The sequence below is a fragment of the Apteryx mantelli genome, chromosome 6 (assembly GCF_036417845.1).
Source record: "Apteryx mantelli isolate bAptMan1 chromosome 6, bAptMan1.hap1, whole genome shotgun sequence".
Taxonomy (NCBI): domain Eukaryota; kingdom Metazoa; phylum Chordata; class Aves; order Apterygiformes; family Apterygidae; genus Apteryx; species Apteryx mantelli.
Genome location: NC_089983.1, coordinates 38441039 through 38461284, shown reverse-complemented (window position 1 = coordinate 38461284; position 20246 = coordinate 38441039). Strand labels below are relative to the sequence as shown.

Sequence of the window (20246 nt, the reverse complement as noted above, 5' to 3'; positions counted from 1 at the left end):
TAACTTTTGGTGGGAAGTGTCCTTAGAAATCTGCCAGAAGCAACGCTTCACGGTACACCAAGTCCTGCCGAGCCCCAAATCCAACAACACAAGCAGCATGGCAACCTCTCTGCTATTAAAACTTTTTTTTTTTTTAAACACTACATTATTCCAGGTCATATATAAAAACAATCTCTATCTGTCTATTTGTACATTATGAAACATCATAAATAACTGAAACAAAATTGTCAAAAAAAAAAAAGAAAGAAAAACTCAACAATGTAACTGATGATGGTACCATGTGGTTGCAATTCTGTTTTCTAAGTATTTGTTGTTTGCTGGTTAATTCACAAACTTCTGCAATATGCAATGGTTTTCTCAAACACAAGTCCAGATCAAGGAAGTTCTATTCCAGTACAATAAAACAAAGCCAGCAGAAGAAACCAAATTCCTGTTCTTTTCTTGTTCAAGCTAATTCGACTGATTTATTTGTCACCAGTTGCTTATATAAGGTTTCAGCTAATTATTTATCCATTTCAAAAATAATAAAAAGAATAGCCAAGAAATCAAAGTCACTCCATCTACTCACCAGACCATTTCCTTTCAACCTTTCTAGAGTTCAAACAGAGGAAGAGTGCAAAAATGGTGGGTTAAGTGGCAGACTTTTGTTGGATAATTACTAAAAATAAACTGTGCCCACAGAGATCACTTTCAAAAGATAATTAAGAGCAAATTAAACAAATGAAAGAAATGTGCAAGTATTTACAGCACTAGGCAGAGGGCCACTAGTGCCAAAAAGCTGATCCCCAGAAACTACAGAGTTTCCAGGTTACATTTTAATTAAGAAACCTTTCACGCATATGTCAATGTGAAAATGTTCCAAAATGTAGCATCTTACACATTCCAGCTATAGTCTGTTAACAGGCAATGGAGCTTTTTTTTTTTTTTTTTAATTTAGCCTATTCCCCTACTGCCTCACAAAGGCAAAACTGATTTTGGAAGTAAAGAGCTTGCATGATAGGCAGCACACATACTCTAACACATTTCTTCCATTAACATACTTTTGAATAAAGCTTTATCATGCCACCAGTCAAATTCCCCAAACTTGGTGCCCCAATACATTTCACTGCACAGATATGACCCATTTTCCTCCTCTAGTCCAGTATTCTTTTGTGCCTTCAGTTCTCCTTTAAAAACAAGTTTAACCACCAAGTGAAAAATGTCCACAGGCATCTTACATTGCTTTATAAAAAAAACCAAAACCCACAAAGAACAAAACAAATAAAGAGTCCCATCCAGGTAGCTTCTTCTTTTGGAGAACAGCTTTACATTCCTGAGAGTGAATAACTGCTGGAACAAGATTGCCTTGAAATGTTCCAGGACTTGTCAGACATTGTAATCTGGGGACTTCCCCTGTGGTTGTCTCAGTCGTATTTGTAACGTAGAAAACGCTCCCACAGTCACATGAAAGAAGAGCTGCCACAGATTGCGCAGTTCATACAGATACATGTTACACAGGCAAATTAACCCAAAAGTCAGGAAGGATTTGACATTCCTCCAGCCTGTGTAATACACAAATAGGTAACACTGTCAGGAAGAGAAAAGAAATCACATTAGTACATGGAAAATAACTTCCACTGATGAAACATATCTGGTCATTAAGAAATCACAAAAATAAAAAAGTAGAACTTCTAAAATTAAGCATATAAGAATAGTATTAATTTACAGCAGTCAAAGAAGGGTGAGAACTCAACATCAATAAAAGGTTAAATTTTGCTTCCATTAAACTCCCTTTGAGGACAATTCTCTCATAATAATTGATAAAAACTGCAGTAATGAGAGCGGCCCATGACAAAGGGAAGCGGACGTTCCTGGCAACCTCCAGTCTAAAACACGCTCTCTGCTCCAGCCAGACAAGGGAGGAGGAACGAGAGCCAGCTTTAAGTCCTCTGCGGGAGAAAGGATGGTAAGGACAAGGAAAACAGCAGTGCTGGGCAGGGGGGAACGCTCAGCACCAGGCAGCCCCGCAGGTACGAACCCAGCATCCTGCTCGGTAAAAGCCGAGGGGAATTGGTGGAGGTGGAGCAGCCCGCGGCTACGCGCTGCACAACACACAGCAATTCTGCTGTAATTCAGCCACGGTTTAAGGGTCCGTCTCTGCACAGAGAAGCTGTACATTGCTGTGCAACGCAAAATGCCACGACTGTCCGCAGCTCCTTATTCTTTGCCTTCTTCTTCCGCAGCTGAACAGCTGCAAAATCTGTTCTATTCTCTTGCCTCAGTTTTCTTTTCATCTCTAAAAGGATGCAGCTGCCCAGTACTTTTTCATGGGCATTATTTTTATTTCTTCTATTGTTCAAACCACTTCCCGACTTCCACAAAAAATTATTTGGCCTCTGGATTCCAGCCATTTCCATTTGCCAAAGGAAGCTTTTGTTGTGCTTCAAGGCAGGTAACAACATCACTTGGGCTTGGTTTCTATTCCAAATCTGTTTCCAGTGGGCATATAACCATGCTCTTCCAAAGTTTTAACAGCATTCATCGTCAGATTATCTAAGTGTCATTCACTTTCTTCTTGGGCATTTGCCATGTTTTATCAGTGTCAGAGAAACCGTACTTAATTTTTTTTAATTTTTCATCTTCCTCAAAAAATAATGCCAAAGCATGGTACACTTGCAGCTGGACAACACAATTTATTGGGGTTTATATTTTATTGGAAATTTAACGTACTCCTATTGCAAGCATGGTTCAGATTATCAGAACTATTAGACATTTCTGGATATCTAAATACCTTCATAGATGTGACAACATTGGTGAGATTTTTATTTCCTCCCTCCAAAGCAAAGTAAAACTACAGATAAGTAATCAGTGGGTTTCAGAATCTAGATGGAATTCCTTTGAACTTGCTGGGCCATTCTGAGCAGAGCAAATGCAGCCTACTTGTGCAGACAGTTTTACAAATTATATCTAAAAGAGTAATTCACTGGTACTAGTGCATCAACGATAAGAATACATATAATTTCCTAGTGTCATCTCCTCCACTGACAACATCTGAAGAAGTACAGCTCCTTTGAAGAACAAAGTAAGAGTCAGGATATGCTTCGTTCAAATAATTAAAATTAGAAGGATTTAAAAAAACAAAAATAGTTAGTACAGAAGTCTAAATATGTTAGTGCAATATGCTGTTGAATGATTGTAAATTTTACTGAAGATCTGTTTTAAATGAATTCTGGAGCTGAATTTTTCATTAGCCTAAGTTTGAGATGGTAAAAAATCTGCCACTTAAAAAACAGAGCAGCAGTCAAAAGGACAAGACATTGCGTTTTAACATGTTACTCTAACAAGCGCTGTAATGAAATTCCTGGAGTCTTTGATCTTTTTTCTTTTTTTTTTTTTTAAACAAATGTTAAGAAATGACTGAAGGCTCAGCTCCTGATGCTTCTTTGCACTTCGGGTACAACTGAGACAGCTGTTACTCTTGCTCATTTTCTTCTTCAGAAGACTAGAAACTTCATGGAGAAACACTGGACATGTCAGCTCTAGATATACTGGAACAGACATTTCTTGGCTTCTTGGACGTATTATCAGTGTTCCTAATCTCAGTTATTTTTCCCCGAGAACACTGTAGCACTATTTTATGAGTGTTGCAATACTCAGTTACAGTTTTGTAAGCAAAGTAGGCCATAGAACAGAAAGACTTAAAAGTTTACTTGGAAATGGTGCTTTCAGATGTGCAACAAATTATGATCCCAAATGGAAAAAACCCTAAGGCAATTAAAAATCACAGTTAATATTTGAATGCTGCTAAAAAGTGCCCTAAAGCTGTACATTTGATTTCTATATAAAAGTGAACCTAAAAGTGAACCTAAATGCTGATAACATCAGCTTGAAATGGAAGGTTTTAGAGATTACTTGGTAGATACTCATGGTGACGGATCATTCCCCCAAAATGTTAGTAATAGCTAGAATAGCTACTGCTCTGTTTACGCAGGGAATACTTTTCTCCTACCTCAATCTAAAAAACATCCAGATGGCATAGTGTATGTGAAAAATGTAGAGGGAATACTATTATTATTTCAGTAAGATATATGCCTGCAGCCCTCGTTGGCTAATCAATACATCCCAGGTATTACTAGGATTCTTGAAAATGTAGTGCAGAATGATTTTCTCTGTGCAGCCCACTTTCACTTTGTTTCTTTGTGAAACTAAAACATCCTATTCTATATAAGCCCAGTTTTCGCCTGCACACCTGGGTTGCAACCATTTTCTTGGAAACTCAAAAAAGAAACATACTGCTGTGTAATTATTAATTGAACAAGATAATACAACATTGCAGAAGTCTTATGGGTGAACGGTAATGTGCTGTCATGCAACACAAACTTGGAAATAACCTCCCAAACTCCCATATGGGGCAAAAAGATGTCAGAGCTTGCCGTGGAACCGACAGCCCTCTTTGTTCTGGGAACCGACCAACCACATCCTGTAGCAATCGCCCTGGAGGGTGCACAACAAGAGTCCCGATAGATGTATTTGGAATATTAAGGAAAAGCCTACATTCCCAACTGTATGGATTCTTTCTTTTAAATACATCTATTCAAGTCAGCAAGTGGGGGAAGGACATATGTCCTTATGTCTTAATACACAGACAACAACACTTTATAAAGTAAGAACTTCCAATTTGGGAGAGGAGGGAAGAATGCTTATTTTTCTCGCAAAAAAAGAATGGAGGAGCTCCGCCTATCTGATACGGAACAGACTTTTGGCATGGAAAATTAACACCAGTTTGAAGAATTATTTAAGGCAGAAGCTGGCGAAATGTCAACAAGTGCTGAATACAAGTTGTGCTGCGACATTTTGCTAGAGACTAGTTGTAGAGAACAGAGATTACAAACAACTTGGATAAAAGGCTGATTGATAGAAAGGTTGAGATAAAAGAAAACCCTGGGACATTTATCTTATTTTACAGTCTGACACTGTACTAACTATGTGAGCACGACAAGAAGTAGATACCGCATATTCCACAGGCACAAGAGATTAAGAGTCAAAAGAATTATAACAGCAATTGAATATGACTGACGTAATAGCCATAGCTAAACATAGCAGTAGAGTCACTGAATGACAAATGCCAAAGTGCATCAGAATACTTTGCTACAAATTATACAGGAAAGTCAAATTAAGCTGCAAAAATGCAAAATCTACAGACATAAAATGCAAGTACCAAATATCAGATTGGAGAAGGAAAACATAGTGGAAAGTGACTGAAAGCCTTGAAAAGGAAGGAAACGTGTGATAAAGCATCAAGCAGGGGAAATTTGGGGGTGTAGTAAATTCTAGGTATTACTGTATTTGCTACAGACCTTTCTAAAGGAAAGGAGCAGCAAGTCATCTGTTCAGACAGTTAGATACGCTTGAATTACGGAACTATTATTTTAAGGAAATTACATAACTTCCATTGCTTGTGAGTTTTACAGATAAATTGTAAGCTTCAGGAAGAAAAGTACACCCAGTATCTTGATGAACTGAGGAATAATGCCAGCAAATAGAAGCTTTATGTAGAAATCTGCTCTATCACAGTTTATGATCAATGAAGTAAAACAGAGCAGAAATTATTTTTAAAATTACTCTATTCAAATATTCATGACACTTAAGAAACAAACACTTATAGATAACTGAGTGATGTTTTTAAACTCCAGTGAACTATACAAGCACAAGAACATACCTGGTACAAACAGGCTGCTGTTCCAAGAAAAAACGCAATAACATAACTGAAATCTTCACCTTCGCTCTGTGAAAATAGAAACAAAACACAACATTTTACAATGTTTCAACAAAAACAAATGCTAGTTATGTACAGTATGAAAGTTATTCATTACTCAAAGTTAAAGTAGTCTCACACAGAGATTTACAATAATTCCTATACTAAGTTAAACCACAGGAATTGGCAGTAGTCATTACTTATTTATCTCTCCGGAACAAAACCACCACAATCTGGAATCTGACCAAAATGTTTTTTCACCACAGCAGGTAACTAATGCTGAGATTTTCAGAAGTCTTAAAGGAAGCCTAGCTGTAACACTGGACATCTACCTTCTCCAGATGCCCTTGATAATCTAAGTCTAAACACTGAGAACTACCTTTAATATCAACTTTACAGAATTGTGCCTTCCTGCAGCTTCACAAAATGGAAACTAGGTAAAATAGAAAAGACAAACTGGCCACTAGGGTGTGCTGATATTCTATGCAGAAGATACTGCTGGCAGGTCTGCATTAATGGCAGTGAGGACAAACAAAAGCACAAGAATACCAGAGATTATTCCTAAAAAATGATATGGACAGAAAATTAAGTTTTCATAAAGGAAAAGAGAGAAAAATTTACTTAAAACGATAGCTCTTTCCACTCTTTTTTTTTTTAAGCACACATTCCTTCTAACTTACTCAAATGGGTTTTATAGTTTCTATAGAGCTGAGCAGAATAAATTTGCACGCTCAGTGATTATTCTATCTGCGTTCCAAACAAACATCTGCTACAATCAAAAACTTTCCCAGGAAAACAAAGGGTATTCATGCAAATGTTCTTTCTTGAAGGAGAATTTCATTTTGAGAAGAAACTGGGCCATTTGGAACTACAATTTGTTTCTGCTAAGATTATGTTCAATGCGAAGCATCTGCATTTACAGCTTTCATCAGTGAAAAATTCATATGTCTGCACTAACATTTACCTCCACAGAGCAGTACACTCCCAAAGCATATGAAAGTCTTATATGGCCACTGTAGATTTACTGAAGTATAGCTACAGGTTATAACAGAGTTTTGCTAATACCTAAATAAAACACAGATTATAAAGGAAAAAATACTAAATTCAGAAAAAAGTTTTGCAATGACTTTTCAGAAAAGGTTCCTTAAATCACATTCTGGATGATTTCTGCCTTAACTTTGTGAAGTTTTCCATAACAAAGGAAATTAAGAGACATTTTAATGTACTTTTCATGTCATTTGTTGGAAATGAAAAAATACTATCTTCCATGTCTACTGCAGTCTGTTACCTCCAGAATCAACAGCATACAGAATAAAATGAACTGGTTGCCCTATCGTCAGTTAAATAGGTCACTCCAACATTGGCATACCTTTCTGCAGCTGTGATTAAAAAACAAAAAAAACCTCTAGAAACATTGTGATTAAAGTGGCAAAATACTGTTCATTATTTTTGTACAGCACCGTACTTCAAATTTATTCATTTTTATAAATTGAAAGGCATGGTAATAAGGAATTCAGGAAATATTGTACATATTCATACAAGAAATCTAGGGAATGAGCAGTGTACCTGTTCTCTAAAAAAAGCTATGTAAATATGTATAATACTTAAAAACATAAATAGCAATAAAAGTGAAGATATATGGTTACTATTTCATTCTTGTTTTTGTTTTATTAACCCTGCTCAACTATTAATTAGTCTGCAGGAACTGCTCGGACCTCAAACATTACTGTTTTATTAATTCTGTACATATACCAATAACTGTACAAGACATAATTGGGATAGAGATCATCATCTTTCCCTTACTGCCCTAAAAAGTCCATGACATATCAAAAGTTGCAAAGCAGTTGTTGCAGTTATAAAGTCCACACACTTTTTTTGAACAAAAAGAGTTTCTACTGGCCAAACAGGAGAATTCTTCTTTTCTTTCTGAAACCTTCCCCTTCCATGGGATTTTTAGTTTCTATCTCCACCACCACAACAGTAGAGCCCTGTTTAATGTTAAGTAAATCCTTTTTTTGTAGGAAGACACACCAGCTTTCTGTGCATACTTACAACTGACACCAACGTATTCACCTGAACTGCCAGAAGTCATCATTTCCTTAATTATTGCAATGAGAATATAACTAACAGAAGAAACAGAACAGAAAGAAAAACTTATCTGCTGAAAGGCTGTGGGGCAGAAGTATCTTTTACAAGAAATCGCTGGACAGTTTCTCTTAAATATAATTCACACTGATCCTTTCAGCATACAAAGAGAAATGATCATCCTATTTAAGAAGGTTTATTAAAAACAGAAACAAACCAAAGAAAGCTTTTCAAAAAAGGATTTTAGAAAAGCTCTTTAAAGGCCCTGTTCTGTGGATATTTCCATAAAATTGATTAGGTTTTCAAAGTGGCTTACTATTTCTCCCACATGTTTTTATAGAACAGCTATAAAAATCAATATTTAACATTTCATATCATGACATAAATTTAGAAAATAGGATACTGTGTCCACGTACTCACTGCTACCAACGTACCTATGGAGTCAGCCACCCACCTTGTGCTGCTTTCAAAACCCACAGCCCTCAGGTGAAGGATGCACAGTCCACAAACAATTAAGGCTACATAAATAAAGGTAGGAGCTCACAAACAATATTTGTGAAAAGAAAACTGGAAAGATTTAGTTCATATTGTAAGAATCTTCTACAGTGATATTACAATTGATATGATGCATAACTCTTAAATTGATAAACATGGTACAATACCTGTAGAAGACTTTCAATGGCATGAAAGCCACGAATTAAATTCAAAGCCCCACATAACAGACTAAGTACAAATGAGACTATCCCTGGCAGAGTTACAGGTTCCAGACGCTGATGAGGAGCTGTAAAGCACAAGGTCAAAAAAAGACATGAGAGGTCAAAGCAGTGTCTTTAAAAAGATTTCATAAAACAGTAACATCATTTTTCAGTATTTTCTGGCTCAAGAAGAGATCACTGAACATCAATCTTTTTAAAAAAGAGGAGGAAACATTTTAAATATAGCAACACAAGGTTTAACAAAACATATACTTTCCTTCAATTAAAATATAGAACTGTCTCATTATATTTAGTCTTTAACTTGATATAACCAGTTTATTCAGCACGGTACTGAAGGCTGCTCAAACGTGCCAGTAAATCAATAGCAAAAAATGCACTGGCAAGTAAAATTTGCCCACAATTAGTAGCCAGCTAATAAGTCACGTACTTAAGAGCTCCTCTGCTTTTCTTTAACACTGATGCTTTAGCAGAGCTATCTAGACTGATTCAGCTGGTTTGCTGAACAGAACGCTACGAGGCAAAGCCTGTTACGTGTCCCTACTGCAAAACATCCAGCCACTGAGTGCTACCAAAGATACAAATAAAAGACTGCTCTGAAGCTGCAGCTAGAATCTATACTACAACCTTAATACAGACTTTTCCAATATGTTTAGAAGTTTCTTACATAACATATTAAAATTAGAAACCCCTTTCTTTCCATGCACACCCGCTCTTTTAGGCTCATCTAGGGTCACAAGTACATAGCAATTGTGCATGTTCCTCATTGCTGTCCTTTTCCACAATTAGTAATGGAAAGTAAATATGAAAAAACAATTCAAAATTCATAACGGTCTAGGCAACACTGGGGAAACAATAGGACTAGTGAACCGTATTTAAATCATTCTGTTCAAATCAACGAAGTGTAATGATGTGAACAATGAGGTTAATGAACTGTAACATTAATATGGAGAGAGGTGTCAATCTTGGTTGTTTGCACCGCACAGATCCAGGAGAAAGGCTTTCCAAGCCGTTCATAAAGTTACAGAAACTAAACAAAAAAAAAAAAGACAATAGCTACCTCTCACTGATAAGCATACAAGGGCTGTTTGATTATCACCATGTGACAGCTTCAAAATAGAACACAAAATGAGTTCAATTAACTAATTTGTGCTGAATTTAATAACGTAACCTCTATTTTTTTTTAAATAAAAGCATAATCCATGTTTAACTTTCAGAGCTTATTGCGGTGCACACTAGAGGCATACTACTAGCAACCACTTAGGTTCGATATGAATTTGCAGCCCAAACCATTCTTTTTCAGTGACTCGTAACTTTTTCTACCAATCTCATCCAGAGTGGCTGCAGGTTTATGCGACTGTTTCTCTCCAAAAGTCACTTTATTTTATTTACTGATAGATAAAAATTAATTCACTAGTGAGTTCTGACAATCTAGGGACAGCTCTCCAGGCAGTCTCATTTTTCCCCTCATATAGGGGTAACTTTAAAACACCATGTGTTCAAACAGTATTTAAAACACCTCTGAGAGCCATGGGGAGCAAAGTGAATAGTTTTGTCAGCTATACTAAGACAGCCTGTGAACTCAAAACTCCCTAACACAAGCCAAGGAACAAAGAAAGCACAAATTCTGAATTAAATGTTGGATTTTAAGTAGCAATTTAGGAAATTTACAGGATGTGAGAAACCTCATTACTTGCAACGACAGTCATTAAAAAAACCACCAAAAACAAACAAACAAAAGAATCAGGCACGCTCTGAGGCAAGAAGTAATTTTGATTTGAGAACTGATTTTTCCTTGTGAAAAAGCTTAGGAAACAGTAAATTCATCCTAACCAAATAAATACCAGGAACATCACACTTCAGCATGCTGTCACCATATTTCTAGTGTCTGTCAACACCTACATTCACCTTTAAAGCAAAATCCTATCCTATAACCTGCACGCTGAATGCTTCACACATTAAGTATTAGCGCTATTACTACACAGAACAACTGTCTCTAAAGAAAAAGGACTGCCATTTTCAATCGCTTTAACAAGACAAGAGACCGAGACACCCGGTGTTATTAAACACTGGATATATATCCAATAGCTTTATCTGTACAAGTAACAGACAAAGCTTTATCAGCATAGTCAAAACTAATGCATCAAATTCTGCTATATCTTGTAACAAGACAAGATTTGTGCCCACCTAACTTTCTACTTCTGCATCCTATCTAATTTGATTTAACATATTTAATTCACTTGTAGCAAGTCATATTTTTAAGAGGATAGGCCCATTTCTCTTTATAAGTGCCTCGGGAAGGTAAGCACATTGAACAGACAACACAAAACAGACATCGAAGCTAAGATACACAGGCTATGTCATGGGAGCTCTTCCTTTAAGAACATTATGGTCAAAAGGCTTTTTTAAAAAAGAAAACATATCAAAAGAAAAATCAAGTCTACTGCCCTACATCATGTAAGGATACAAGTACCTAAAGTCTGAAACTTACCGGCAGATATCTTACCAGTACCCTTATAATCCGCAGCAGACAAAGGTGTAAATCCGTTAGCTGAACCAAGTTCTGACACTGAAATTTGGTAAGGGGGTCTCAGTTTGATCTCTGTCTGCATGTCAGCAAGGTTCATCTTCGTTGACAAAGAACGTGTGTTGTTGTATCGCTGTTTGGTCCTCTGAATGAAATTATCTGTGTAAATTTTAAAATGAAAAGGTATAACCCTACAGACTTCTGTTAATTAAATAATCCAAGACCATGCAAGTTCACAGACAATATACTTCACAAATACACAAATTTAAATACGTTGTTTGAACTGCTTGCATTTATCTTGGAACATTCTAATATTATTTCTGCTTTATGACTACTATATTATGGGCTATTTAATTCTGCAGTAAAAACATAAAGCTCTAGAATTCTAATTACTTAATAACTGAATAAACTAACAGCTTTTCATTGCATGAGACTGAAAGCACTGCTAATATAACAGACTTATTGCATTTATTCTGGCTTTTCTTTTTTAGTAAACATCCTTATGAAAAAATTAACTTCTGCATTCAAGTATAAACTCACTTGAGTATGAAATATGCCTGCAAAATATTCAGTCTGAGAAACTTAATACCACAATATACATACATAAACACTGTTACAGACCTACAGTCTAATTTAACAACTGGCAAAACACAGAGAGCATAAATAAAAAAGTAGGTTCATAGAAATCTTTACAAGGAAGACAACAATGTTACATATAAGTCATTAAAAATGGACTGAATTAATTACAGACAGGAATTAAACAAATGGGTACATACTCCATATTTCTAAAACAACAATTCTTTTTGCTCTAATGCAGTTTTATAATGATATAAAAAATAACTGCATAAGGCATAGTTTTAAAATGACAGATATTAATAGAATCCATGACAGTTGTTATCTGGTACATATGAGATTACTTCTGCTTGGAGCTTGCAGCACGGAAGATCAAATGCATCCCTATATCATAACACAAATAAAAATCTTCTCTCCCTTTCACATTCTAAACAAAAACTAGCATACTTAAGAGCAGACATGAAATTCTGATCTTTTACTCTGGAAATTTATGAAGCTCAATGCCTTTATAGGTTAAGTAATTCAAGAGGTATTAAGTCAAACATGTCATAAAGTATTATTAACTAGGAGACGCTAAACTCCAAATTTGGTCACACAATACCTATACTAAAACCTACCTAAATGAACAGAAAGACTATAAACAACCTTTGGGTCAAACTCGGGTAGCCTAACTTAATTCCCATGGAAGTATTTTTTCCTGTTGTCTCTGATGGGAGTTAAATCAGATTCTAAATCCACCTGAAATACAGCTATAAACTCTCCTGGATATTTTTGTCTTGTGTGCATTAGGTTGCACATCTACTTAAATACTGATTTGACTTAGGGTAAGAATGGGAATGGTGTCTGCAAAAAGAGAAAAAAAAGAGTCTGATCCTTACCAAACTCTATAAAACAGTACGGTCTGATAGCAGTATTTGTCTTCATCATATTGTAGGTAGTAATGAACTCTTTCTGAAGCTCATCCAGGAAGCAGAAAGCCAGGACACTGGGATAATTTTCAGTGCACAACATCATATAGCTCACTCCCAGAGAACTGATAAAGCTATAATTGAGACAACAAATTCAAAACTTCAAAATTAAATCCAGGTAGTTCACGGCTTCACAAGTCAAATTTCATATTCTACAATCAGAGTAGCAAAAACTGCTCTGGGGTAACAAAGGCGTTAATGTTTATTGAAAAGTCAAACACTGTTCTAGAAGAAAACAATTTACCTTCAGGTAATGCCTTATTTTAACACAGCATTGTACCATCACACAAGAAACTATGTTATACATATATATGAGCGTTACAAATGAGTAACAGGCAAACAGCTCAGACAGCAAGATAAAGCCCTTGGGATACAGAAGTTGTGGCCCGTCCCATGAGAGCATTTCAGTGATCTCAGATGTAGAACACAGCATCTGGTACAGCCCAAAAATGCAAAAAATCATCTTCAGTATGGTTGGGGGGAAAGGGAGCACAGTTGGTTATTTTTAAATATGTGAGGGAATGAAACTGTTCCGCAGAATGACAGATTCTTCATTCTCTAGAGACAGATGTAAAGATGATCAGAGACAGCAGATACGGAAAGAAGGGAGGGTTTTCAATGTGCATACACCTAGTGCATTTGGGCAATTCATTAAGATGTAGTTCACTTTTTCATGACACTCAAATTTCTTCAAAAACTTGATATAACTTACTATTGAAAGTAATCAAAGCTCCAAGGAATAAGAAGTTCTTAAGTCTTATGTCCCATTCTTAAAAGTTTCTTTTAAGCTGATTGGTTTATAAGCCAACAGCAGCTGTTATCTAAAAAATTGACCATCGACTTTATCCAACAACAGTTTCATGTTTTATGGATAATTAAAGCAGTGACCCAACATTAACATGTAAGAGAAAATATTTACTTTCTGCTCTCCATTTACACAAACAGAAACTGTTTGCTCTTTGTAACTAAGATGTAAAATACTGCAGAACTTCAATTCACAGCAGTATAGATATCAGATACTAAGCACATGCTTGGTCGTGTCTCTACTCTTGTTTAAAAAATGGTCATATGGTATGATGATTAAGGAAGAAATTAAGAAAGATAATTAGGAACTTATTTTTTAAATAAACCAAGTGTTCAGTTTTATAAATCTCAGCTCACATATTAAAATAACTTATTAAATAATTACCAAATGGAAATAATACGTTATCATTCAACAACCAGATAAAACATGCTGCTACGGTGTTTTATACTAAGTGCTCAATGACTGGCAGGCAAGAACATAGAAAAATCTCTACAATGCAAACTTGACCTTTTAATTTCTGGGATGAAAATGAAATTAAAGCCTATTAAAGCAATGAAAAAGAATGTGCAAGATTTTTGTATTGATTTGTCAATGCACTTTGGAACTGCTTTTCCAAAGATGCTTTTGCAGCTTTGTTAACCCCACTGAAACTATGAATAAACTGGAAAAATGTAGCCCATTCCGGGCCTAATCCTGAGAGATGTTGGAAACTCATCGCTACCAGTGGGATATGGAGAAGTTTGAGCACTTTCGAAGGCACGTGGTACACTGTCCCACTGCTATAAGTGCTAGCTTAATGTCAACACATTTGCTAGGGGTTAGGATGAAATCACTTGACTCATTTAAAATGGCCTATCTAAATTAGGATTTCAGCTCAGCTAAAGTGCAGCTCAATTACCAGCTACACACAGGTGCATCTAATTACCAATAGTAAGGAGAAAAGGTCACATATAAAGCAAAATTCTGAGTGAATACTAGATTCAAATAATTATTTCATGATAATCCAAGTTTCATGTTGCAAATAGAAAAAAAAAAAGAGCATCTTCTGAATTATTACTTATTAAGTGTTGACATGCAAGTACACTATCAAATTGACTAGCTTCAGAATTTGAGGAATTGTTCTAAGAAAAAAAAAAAGGTGTAAAGAGGAAACAAATAGCACTGCTGTGAAAGCGCTGGATGGAGTATCAGGATAAACAGACTCCTTCAAGGCTTTACTACACATCTCCTCCAGACTCTGGAAAAATTCTTCTCGCCCTTCCCACTTCCTCACTCCCCATGTGCAATAATATTTATCTCCTGCCTGATGAAGATACTATACACACTCAACTAATGTCCACAAGGACCTCCAAAACCCTTGACAATGCACCCCAAAACAAAAAAAAAGCATTCACACAAATGGAATAAGGGTTCTGCAATATTTCATAAAATATTTAAGGTTTAGCAATATTTGGATAACATTTTAAGAAGTTATGGACAGGTGAGGGAAGAGGACTTCAATAGTTTAAACATCCACTTCCAACACTGGAAACAGCAAATGTAACAGCATTTTGTTAATGCATGAGATCCATGAAAGGAAACTTAACAGTTCAGGTTTATTGTCCAGACAAAGAAATAGATGAAAAGTGAAAAATCAGTTTCTAACAATCAATAATTTTTAATAAATGAAACATGCTTTCAACAGTAGAGATTTTGTCTGACGCTATAGAATCATGATGTGTTTTTACCAAATATTATGTACACTAGATTGTAGTCAGGATAAGGTCTCCACTGACACAAGCAACATACAAACAGGTAGAAAGACACAGTAAGAAAGAATTACTGTTTGGTGCCTCTACTGACATCACCGTATGGAATAATTGCTAAGTTATGCTCATTTCTTAAGGTATGACATTTTCTCTGAAGTCGAGACTATAAATGTGCAATAAAGGCAGAGTAGGATCTAACTCCACAATAAAGTATCACAAGTTTTGAAAAATACTGGACAATCAATATATTTATTTTTTCTATTTGTGAAGGCTAAAAATGGAAAACAGATAAATACTGGTTGAAATAACATGATAAATAATTTAAAAACTGGTCAGTTTCATGCAGGAAACAACCTCAAAATCAACAGAAATCTTTCTAGTAAGTCAACAATTTCAATATTTATAAAAATATTGGCAATTTAAATGATAATTTCCATTGAAGTGTGGTAGGTTTCAAATATTTCTAGCATTTCTCAATTTGAAATTTTTGATACACAAAAAGCTTCTTAATTTGATCAATCACTACTGACATGCAACCACTAACTTTTTAAGTTATGGACAAGTTCAACTCAGGAATGTTATAAATATATATAAAGAAATGTCTTACTTTATATTATACTGCCCAGTTTTCAGAGTACATCTATCAGGAAGCTGAGAAAGTTTCTTTGAGAGCATTTTAAAATATTTCCTACATTCTTGCACTCCTGTGCTTTGACCATAATCAGTAGATGCAGACAGGGGGAGTCCATCCCTCACACGGACCACAGAGGCAGATAAAATCATAGACATTGCCAACAGAGTTAACGACAACCTAAAACAAAACACAAAACAGCCTGAGAAATACAGAGGAATCAAAATTAAGGTAAAAATAAAGAGAAAGGAGACAACTGTGATTAATCAAAGCTCCCAAACTGTATATGGGGCTCAACCTTAAAACGGGGCACAGCGATGAATTTTCAACTATAACTCAGATTAGAATCCTAACTGAAAAGGATCTCATAGCCTATGCAAACCACAAAGAGGCAGCAAATCTAACATCCTGTTTCCAAATATTTTTATCTGAATTACCCTAATTCCTCACCTAGAGGCACCAGGGGAGACTGAAACTCTATTACTTAGCCTGAGTACTACCACAGCATTTACACTCTTGAAGATGAAAGCCTTTCTTTTGTAGCAAGACAAGAATTATAGTCTAAATAAACAAGAGCAATAGCTGGAGAGGTGAAACATGTATGACAAAAATATGCCAGATAAAGAATTCACCCTGGTGTGATCAAGCAACAATGTTAACACACTTTCATGTCACTAAGCGCATGCTTAAGTATCTTGGCAAATGGAGACTTATAAAACTTAAATACAATCCAACAAGAAACCAAGGAATCGAGACAGCAAGGAATATAATCGAGTTCTCCCAAATCACAACACAAGTTCTTAAACATGAAATGTCTTCTTTCTTATCTGGATCTCCTTTTTTTTTTTTTTAAATCTGCAAAATGTATTTTCCCAAAATAGCACTGCCTCTTCACAACAGGAAAAAGTGGCTTTTTTCTTTCTTAACTCAGGCCTCCTCTCTTTCTCCCTGCACAAAGGTTTTACATCAGGATTCTTTCAAATAACAATTAATATTCATGTTTTTCAAGTCTATTTACTCCTCAGAAAGCAAGTTGTGTAATAATAGAAACATTGAAAATCTGTTGCGATTTTCAAGTTAAGAAAGAAATTCAGCTTCTTCAGCAGCAGCCAAACTTCAGCCTGCTTTCAGATGCATCATGTTAACTTAGCAATATGAGTTCCAAATTAATACCTTTCTAATTTTACTTTAATAGTGTATCAGACTTTCACCAAAGCTGTAACAGCAGCAGAAGCCACTACAGCCACCGAGTCCCTCTGAACCATTACCAGGTAGGCTTGTTAATTCAGCATCTCACCACAGAGCTCCGTATTGTACAAAATGCTTTGATCAGAGTTGGATACAAAAGCAGAAAGCAAAACAACTTCAGGATTTCCTCTAGGTTAGTTTGCTAGAGTTAAGCATTCTAGAAATTTAACCTACAGTTCTGGCAACTTTTATGTAGCTATACTTAGGTTTATGCAAGTGCTCCCAGCAGGACAACTCACATGAAATACACACTATACACGCGGCACCCGTTTCCTCAACTATGCTGCCAACCATGTAACCATGGCAGTGGCTCACAAGCATGACACAGTTGCAGAGGATGTAAAGTTTCTCGGACAATAGCTGCTTCTGCCACTTAGGACACAGCCCTGAAGGGACTTCTGAGAGCTACATCAATATAAACATAAGAACAATAATGCGATAGCAAAAGTTTATAATTCCCCTCGTTAACTTACTTGCACTAAATGGAATTTCATGGATCCGCATTTCCTCTGGTGAAATAAGTAACTTCATTAGCACCTACAGGGAAGAAAGGGCCCACAGCTCCATGTCCCGTCTTAGGAAAAGGTAGCAGGTAAGACAGCAAGGCCGGAGAAACTCAGAATCTTGAAGTTAGCTCTCAGAAGAAAAAATACTGTTCTGTTTACTTTTAACGTGATCTTGATTGTTGAAGTTCATGTCGAGCTTTCTGATGAGGCAAGAATGAATATATTAATACATTTATTTTGTGGCTAATGATATTATTCAACTCTTTTTGTGAGGCCATGCTTACTGGAAACAGTTTACTAAATCTCCAAAATGAAAATGCAGCTTTACCTGGCCCTTGAAATAATCACGCTCTACAGAAAGCACCAGCTGGCACATTTGATACAGACATATATACACAAAGATTGAAGAAAGAACAATTAAGGATATAACAGTGTTTTTAGAACCATCTTTAAATGCCTTTTTTAACCATCTATTCAAAACTGCACTGATTAATTCACTGTACCATTACAAATCAAATAGTTTTTTCCTCCATGAGTGAAATTAGCGGGTAGCAAGTTCACAGAAAACATAGCTGATTCTTCACAAACCATGCCCTTAGCCAGCGGAACTCCTCGTCACAGGATCAGGTAGATGCTGGAAGTTTACGTGGATTCAAGAGGCAACTGGATACATTCACAGAATAGCTAGAAGGGTTATTATATCTAAATCACTACTCCTTGCTCAGGAAGATTCTGACCCACAAACAATGAAAGTACACTATGGAAATATCACTCAGTGATGGTGCTAGTCTTATGCTTCTCTGTATGTATCTGCTTCTGATCTGTCTTTATCGATTTCCTCTGACTCCAAAACTTCACAGGCCTCTCTGAAAATCCAGACAGGGAGAGCTCAAGGAAAAGAGAAACATGGAGAAATCAGATCATAGATAGGAAAGAGTGACCCAACACAGTCACTCCTGTGTTATTCCACTCTCCCTAAATCTGCCAGAAGATTATACATGCTCTGCTGCTTTCAGAAACAGGAATTATTATATGTAGCTTCAGTTTCACTTCTTCCCATTAGAGGGAAAATTGGGATGATGCAAATCAGAATCTGTTATTGTATTTTTATTTTTTTTTTAAGACAGCTGCAGTTATCATCTAGTTTATTTGTGTGTTATGGATGACACTTGGTCCTGAGGCAGCATCAAGAAAAGTCCTAGAAAGTGGTCTATATTCCAGTCTTCCTTTGTAAGGAACTGGCCTTTCAGTTTGAGATATGACAATATGCGTTCTATACTTATTCGTCTTTTCACAACTCTTTAAAAGAAAATGTCCAAAAGTGGTCTGCGAAAATGGTTTGCTCAGGATACTCTAGTCTTTTAAAAACAGTCTAGCTTCACAAAAAATGAAAGCGATTGTAAATACATCTAGTGTAACAGCAAGCCTACCCTCCTGCACCTCTGAGCTTTCAGTGCCTCCTTAATCAAGCTGTTCCTTGCCAAGATGCCTGCCTCTCATAACAACTATCCATAAAACACAGAATTGGGTTGTGGTTGCAAGCCGGGCACCTCCTTGTAGAAGCAGAATGAAGATACAGTTTCTGTGTTTACCTCAAGCATATGCGATAGCCTTAGACAGTTTATTTTCCTCTCTTTTGGAGGCTGTGGCAGCTGTATTATGCAGGTAGCAATCTTAGCCTCTCCACTCTACAGCATACTTTAGAAATCCATTTCACAAACTAAAACACTGTGTAAGGACGACATATAAGCAGCCACTTATATCAGGTATAATCAGACAAGGAAATAATCCTAAACCACTAGCCCATATAATCCTTCTCATAAAGAAGAGGCGGAAAAAAAACGGTGAAAACATAGCACCAAGATTCTGGAAAACTACAAGAACGGGACAAACCACATTCCCGAGATCGGGAAGTTGAGACCTGCCATCCCCCCGCCACCTCCCTGCGCGGAGGCCGCAGCCGGGGCGGGAAGGGGCCGCGGGTGCCCGACCTCCAGCGCCACGGGCTACCTGGCTGCAGACCCCAGACTTCGCAGCGGAGCCCTGGCGCCCGCGCAGCTGCCCAGGGGCGGCCGACAGGCCCCGGCCGCAACACCCCGGCGCCCTGGGAAGAGGCCCCGCCGCCCGCAGCGGCCGCACCGCGCTGCCCTCACGGTGCCACCGGCCGAGGGAAGCGCTGCCGGGGTGGGGGGGGGTGGGGGACACACACCGGGACCCCTCAGCACCGGGATGCTCAGGGGCAGACGCGGTGACGGGGCAGGCCTGCGCCCCTGTCAGCCCCCGCCGGACACGCAGCCCCCCGCCCCCCCCCGTAACCCCGCAGCCGCAGCGGAGCCAACCGCCTTGTGGCTTTACCGGGCAGCACCCGCGCCCCCCGGAGCCCCGAGAGGGGCGGGCGGCCAGGGAGGGAAGGAGGGAGGGAGGGAGGCCGGCGGCCGCCCCCTCCCCATGCGGCAGCGGAGCCCCTGCCCCTCCTCTCCCCCTCCCCCCACCGGGCCCCGGCGGGGTCGCCGCCCCCCGCCCGCACGGCCCGGGCCCAGCCGGGCTGGGCGGGGCGGGCCGCGTCGCTAGGCAACGGCGCGCGGCACCGCCGGGGGAGGGGGGAGGGAGGGGGCGCACAGCTACCTGGCTCAGCGCAGCGGCGGCACCGGCGCGCGCGGCCCCCGCCGCCGCCTCCCGCCAGGCATTGTGGGTACCGTCCACGTCCG

The 20246-nt window shown here is 37.9% G+C and overlaps 1 protein-coding gene across 1 annotated transcript; it reads right to left on the bottom strand.

Moving 5' to 3' along the window:
* Positions 1-427: 427 nt before the first annotated feature.
* On the bottom strand, positions 428-20246 carry SEC22A (SEC22 homolog A, vesicle trafficking protein). Its single transcript, XM_067299309.1, has 8 exons — positions 20164-20246; positions 17506-17738; positions 15761-15964; positions 12511-12674; positions 11024-11218; positions 8482-8600; positions 5699-5764; positions 428-1566 (listed from the first exon to the last, which is right to left on the bottom strand). The coding sequence occupies exons 3-8, from the start codon at positions 15940-15942 to the stop codon at positions 1366-1368; spliced, it is 927 nt and encodes a 308-aa protein (XP_067155410.1). The 5' UTR covers positions 15943-15964; positions 17506-17738; positions 20164-20246; the 3' UTR covers positions 428-1365.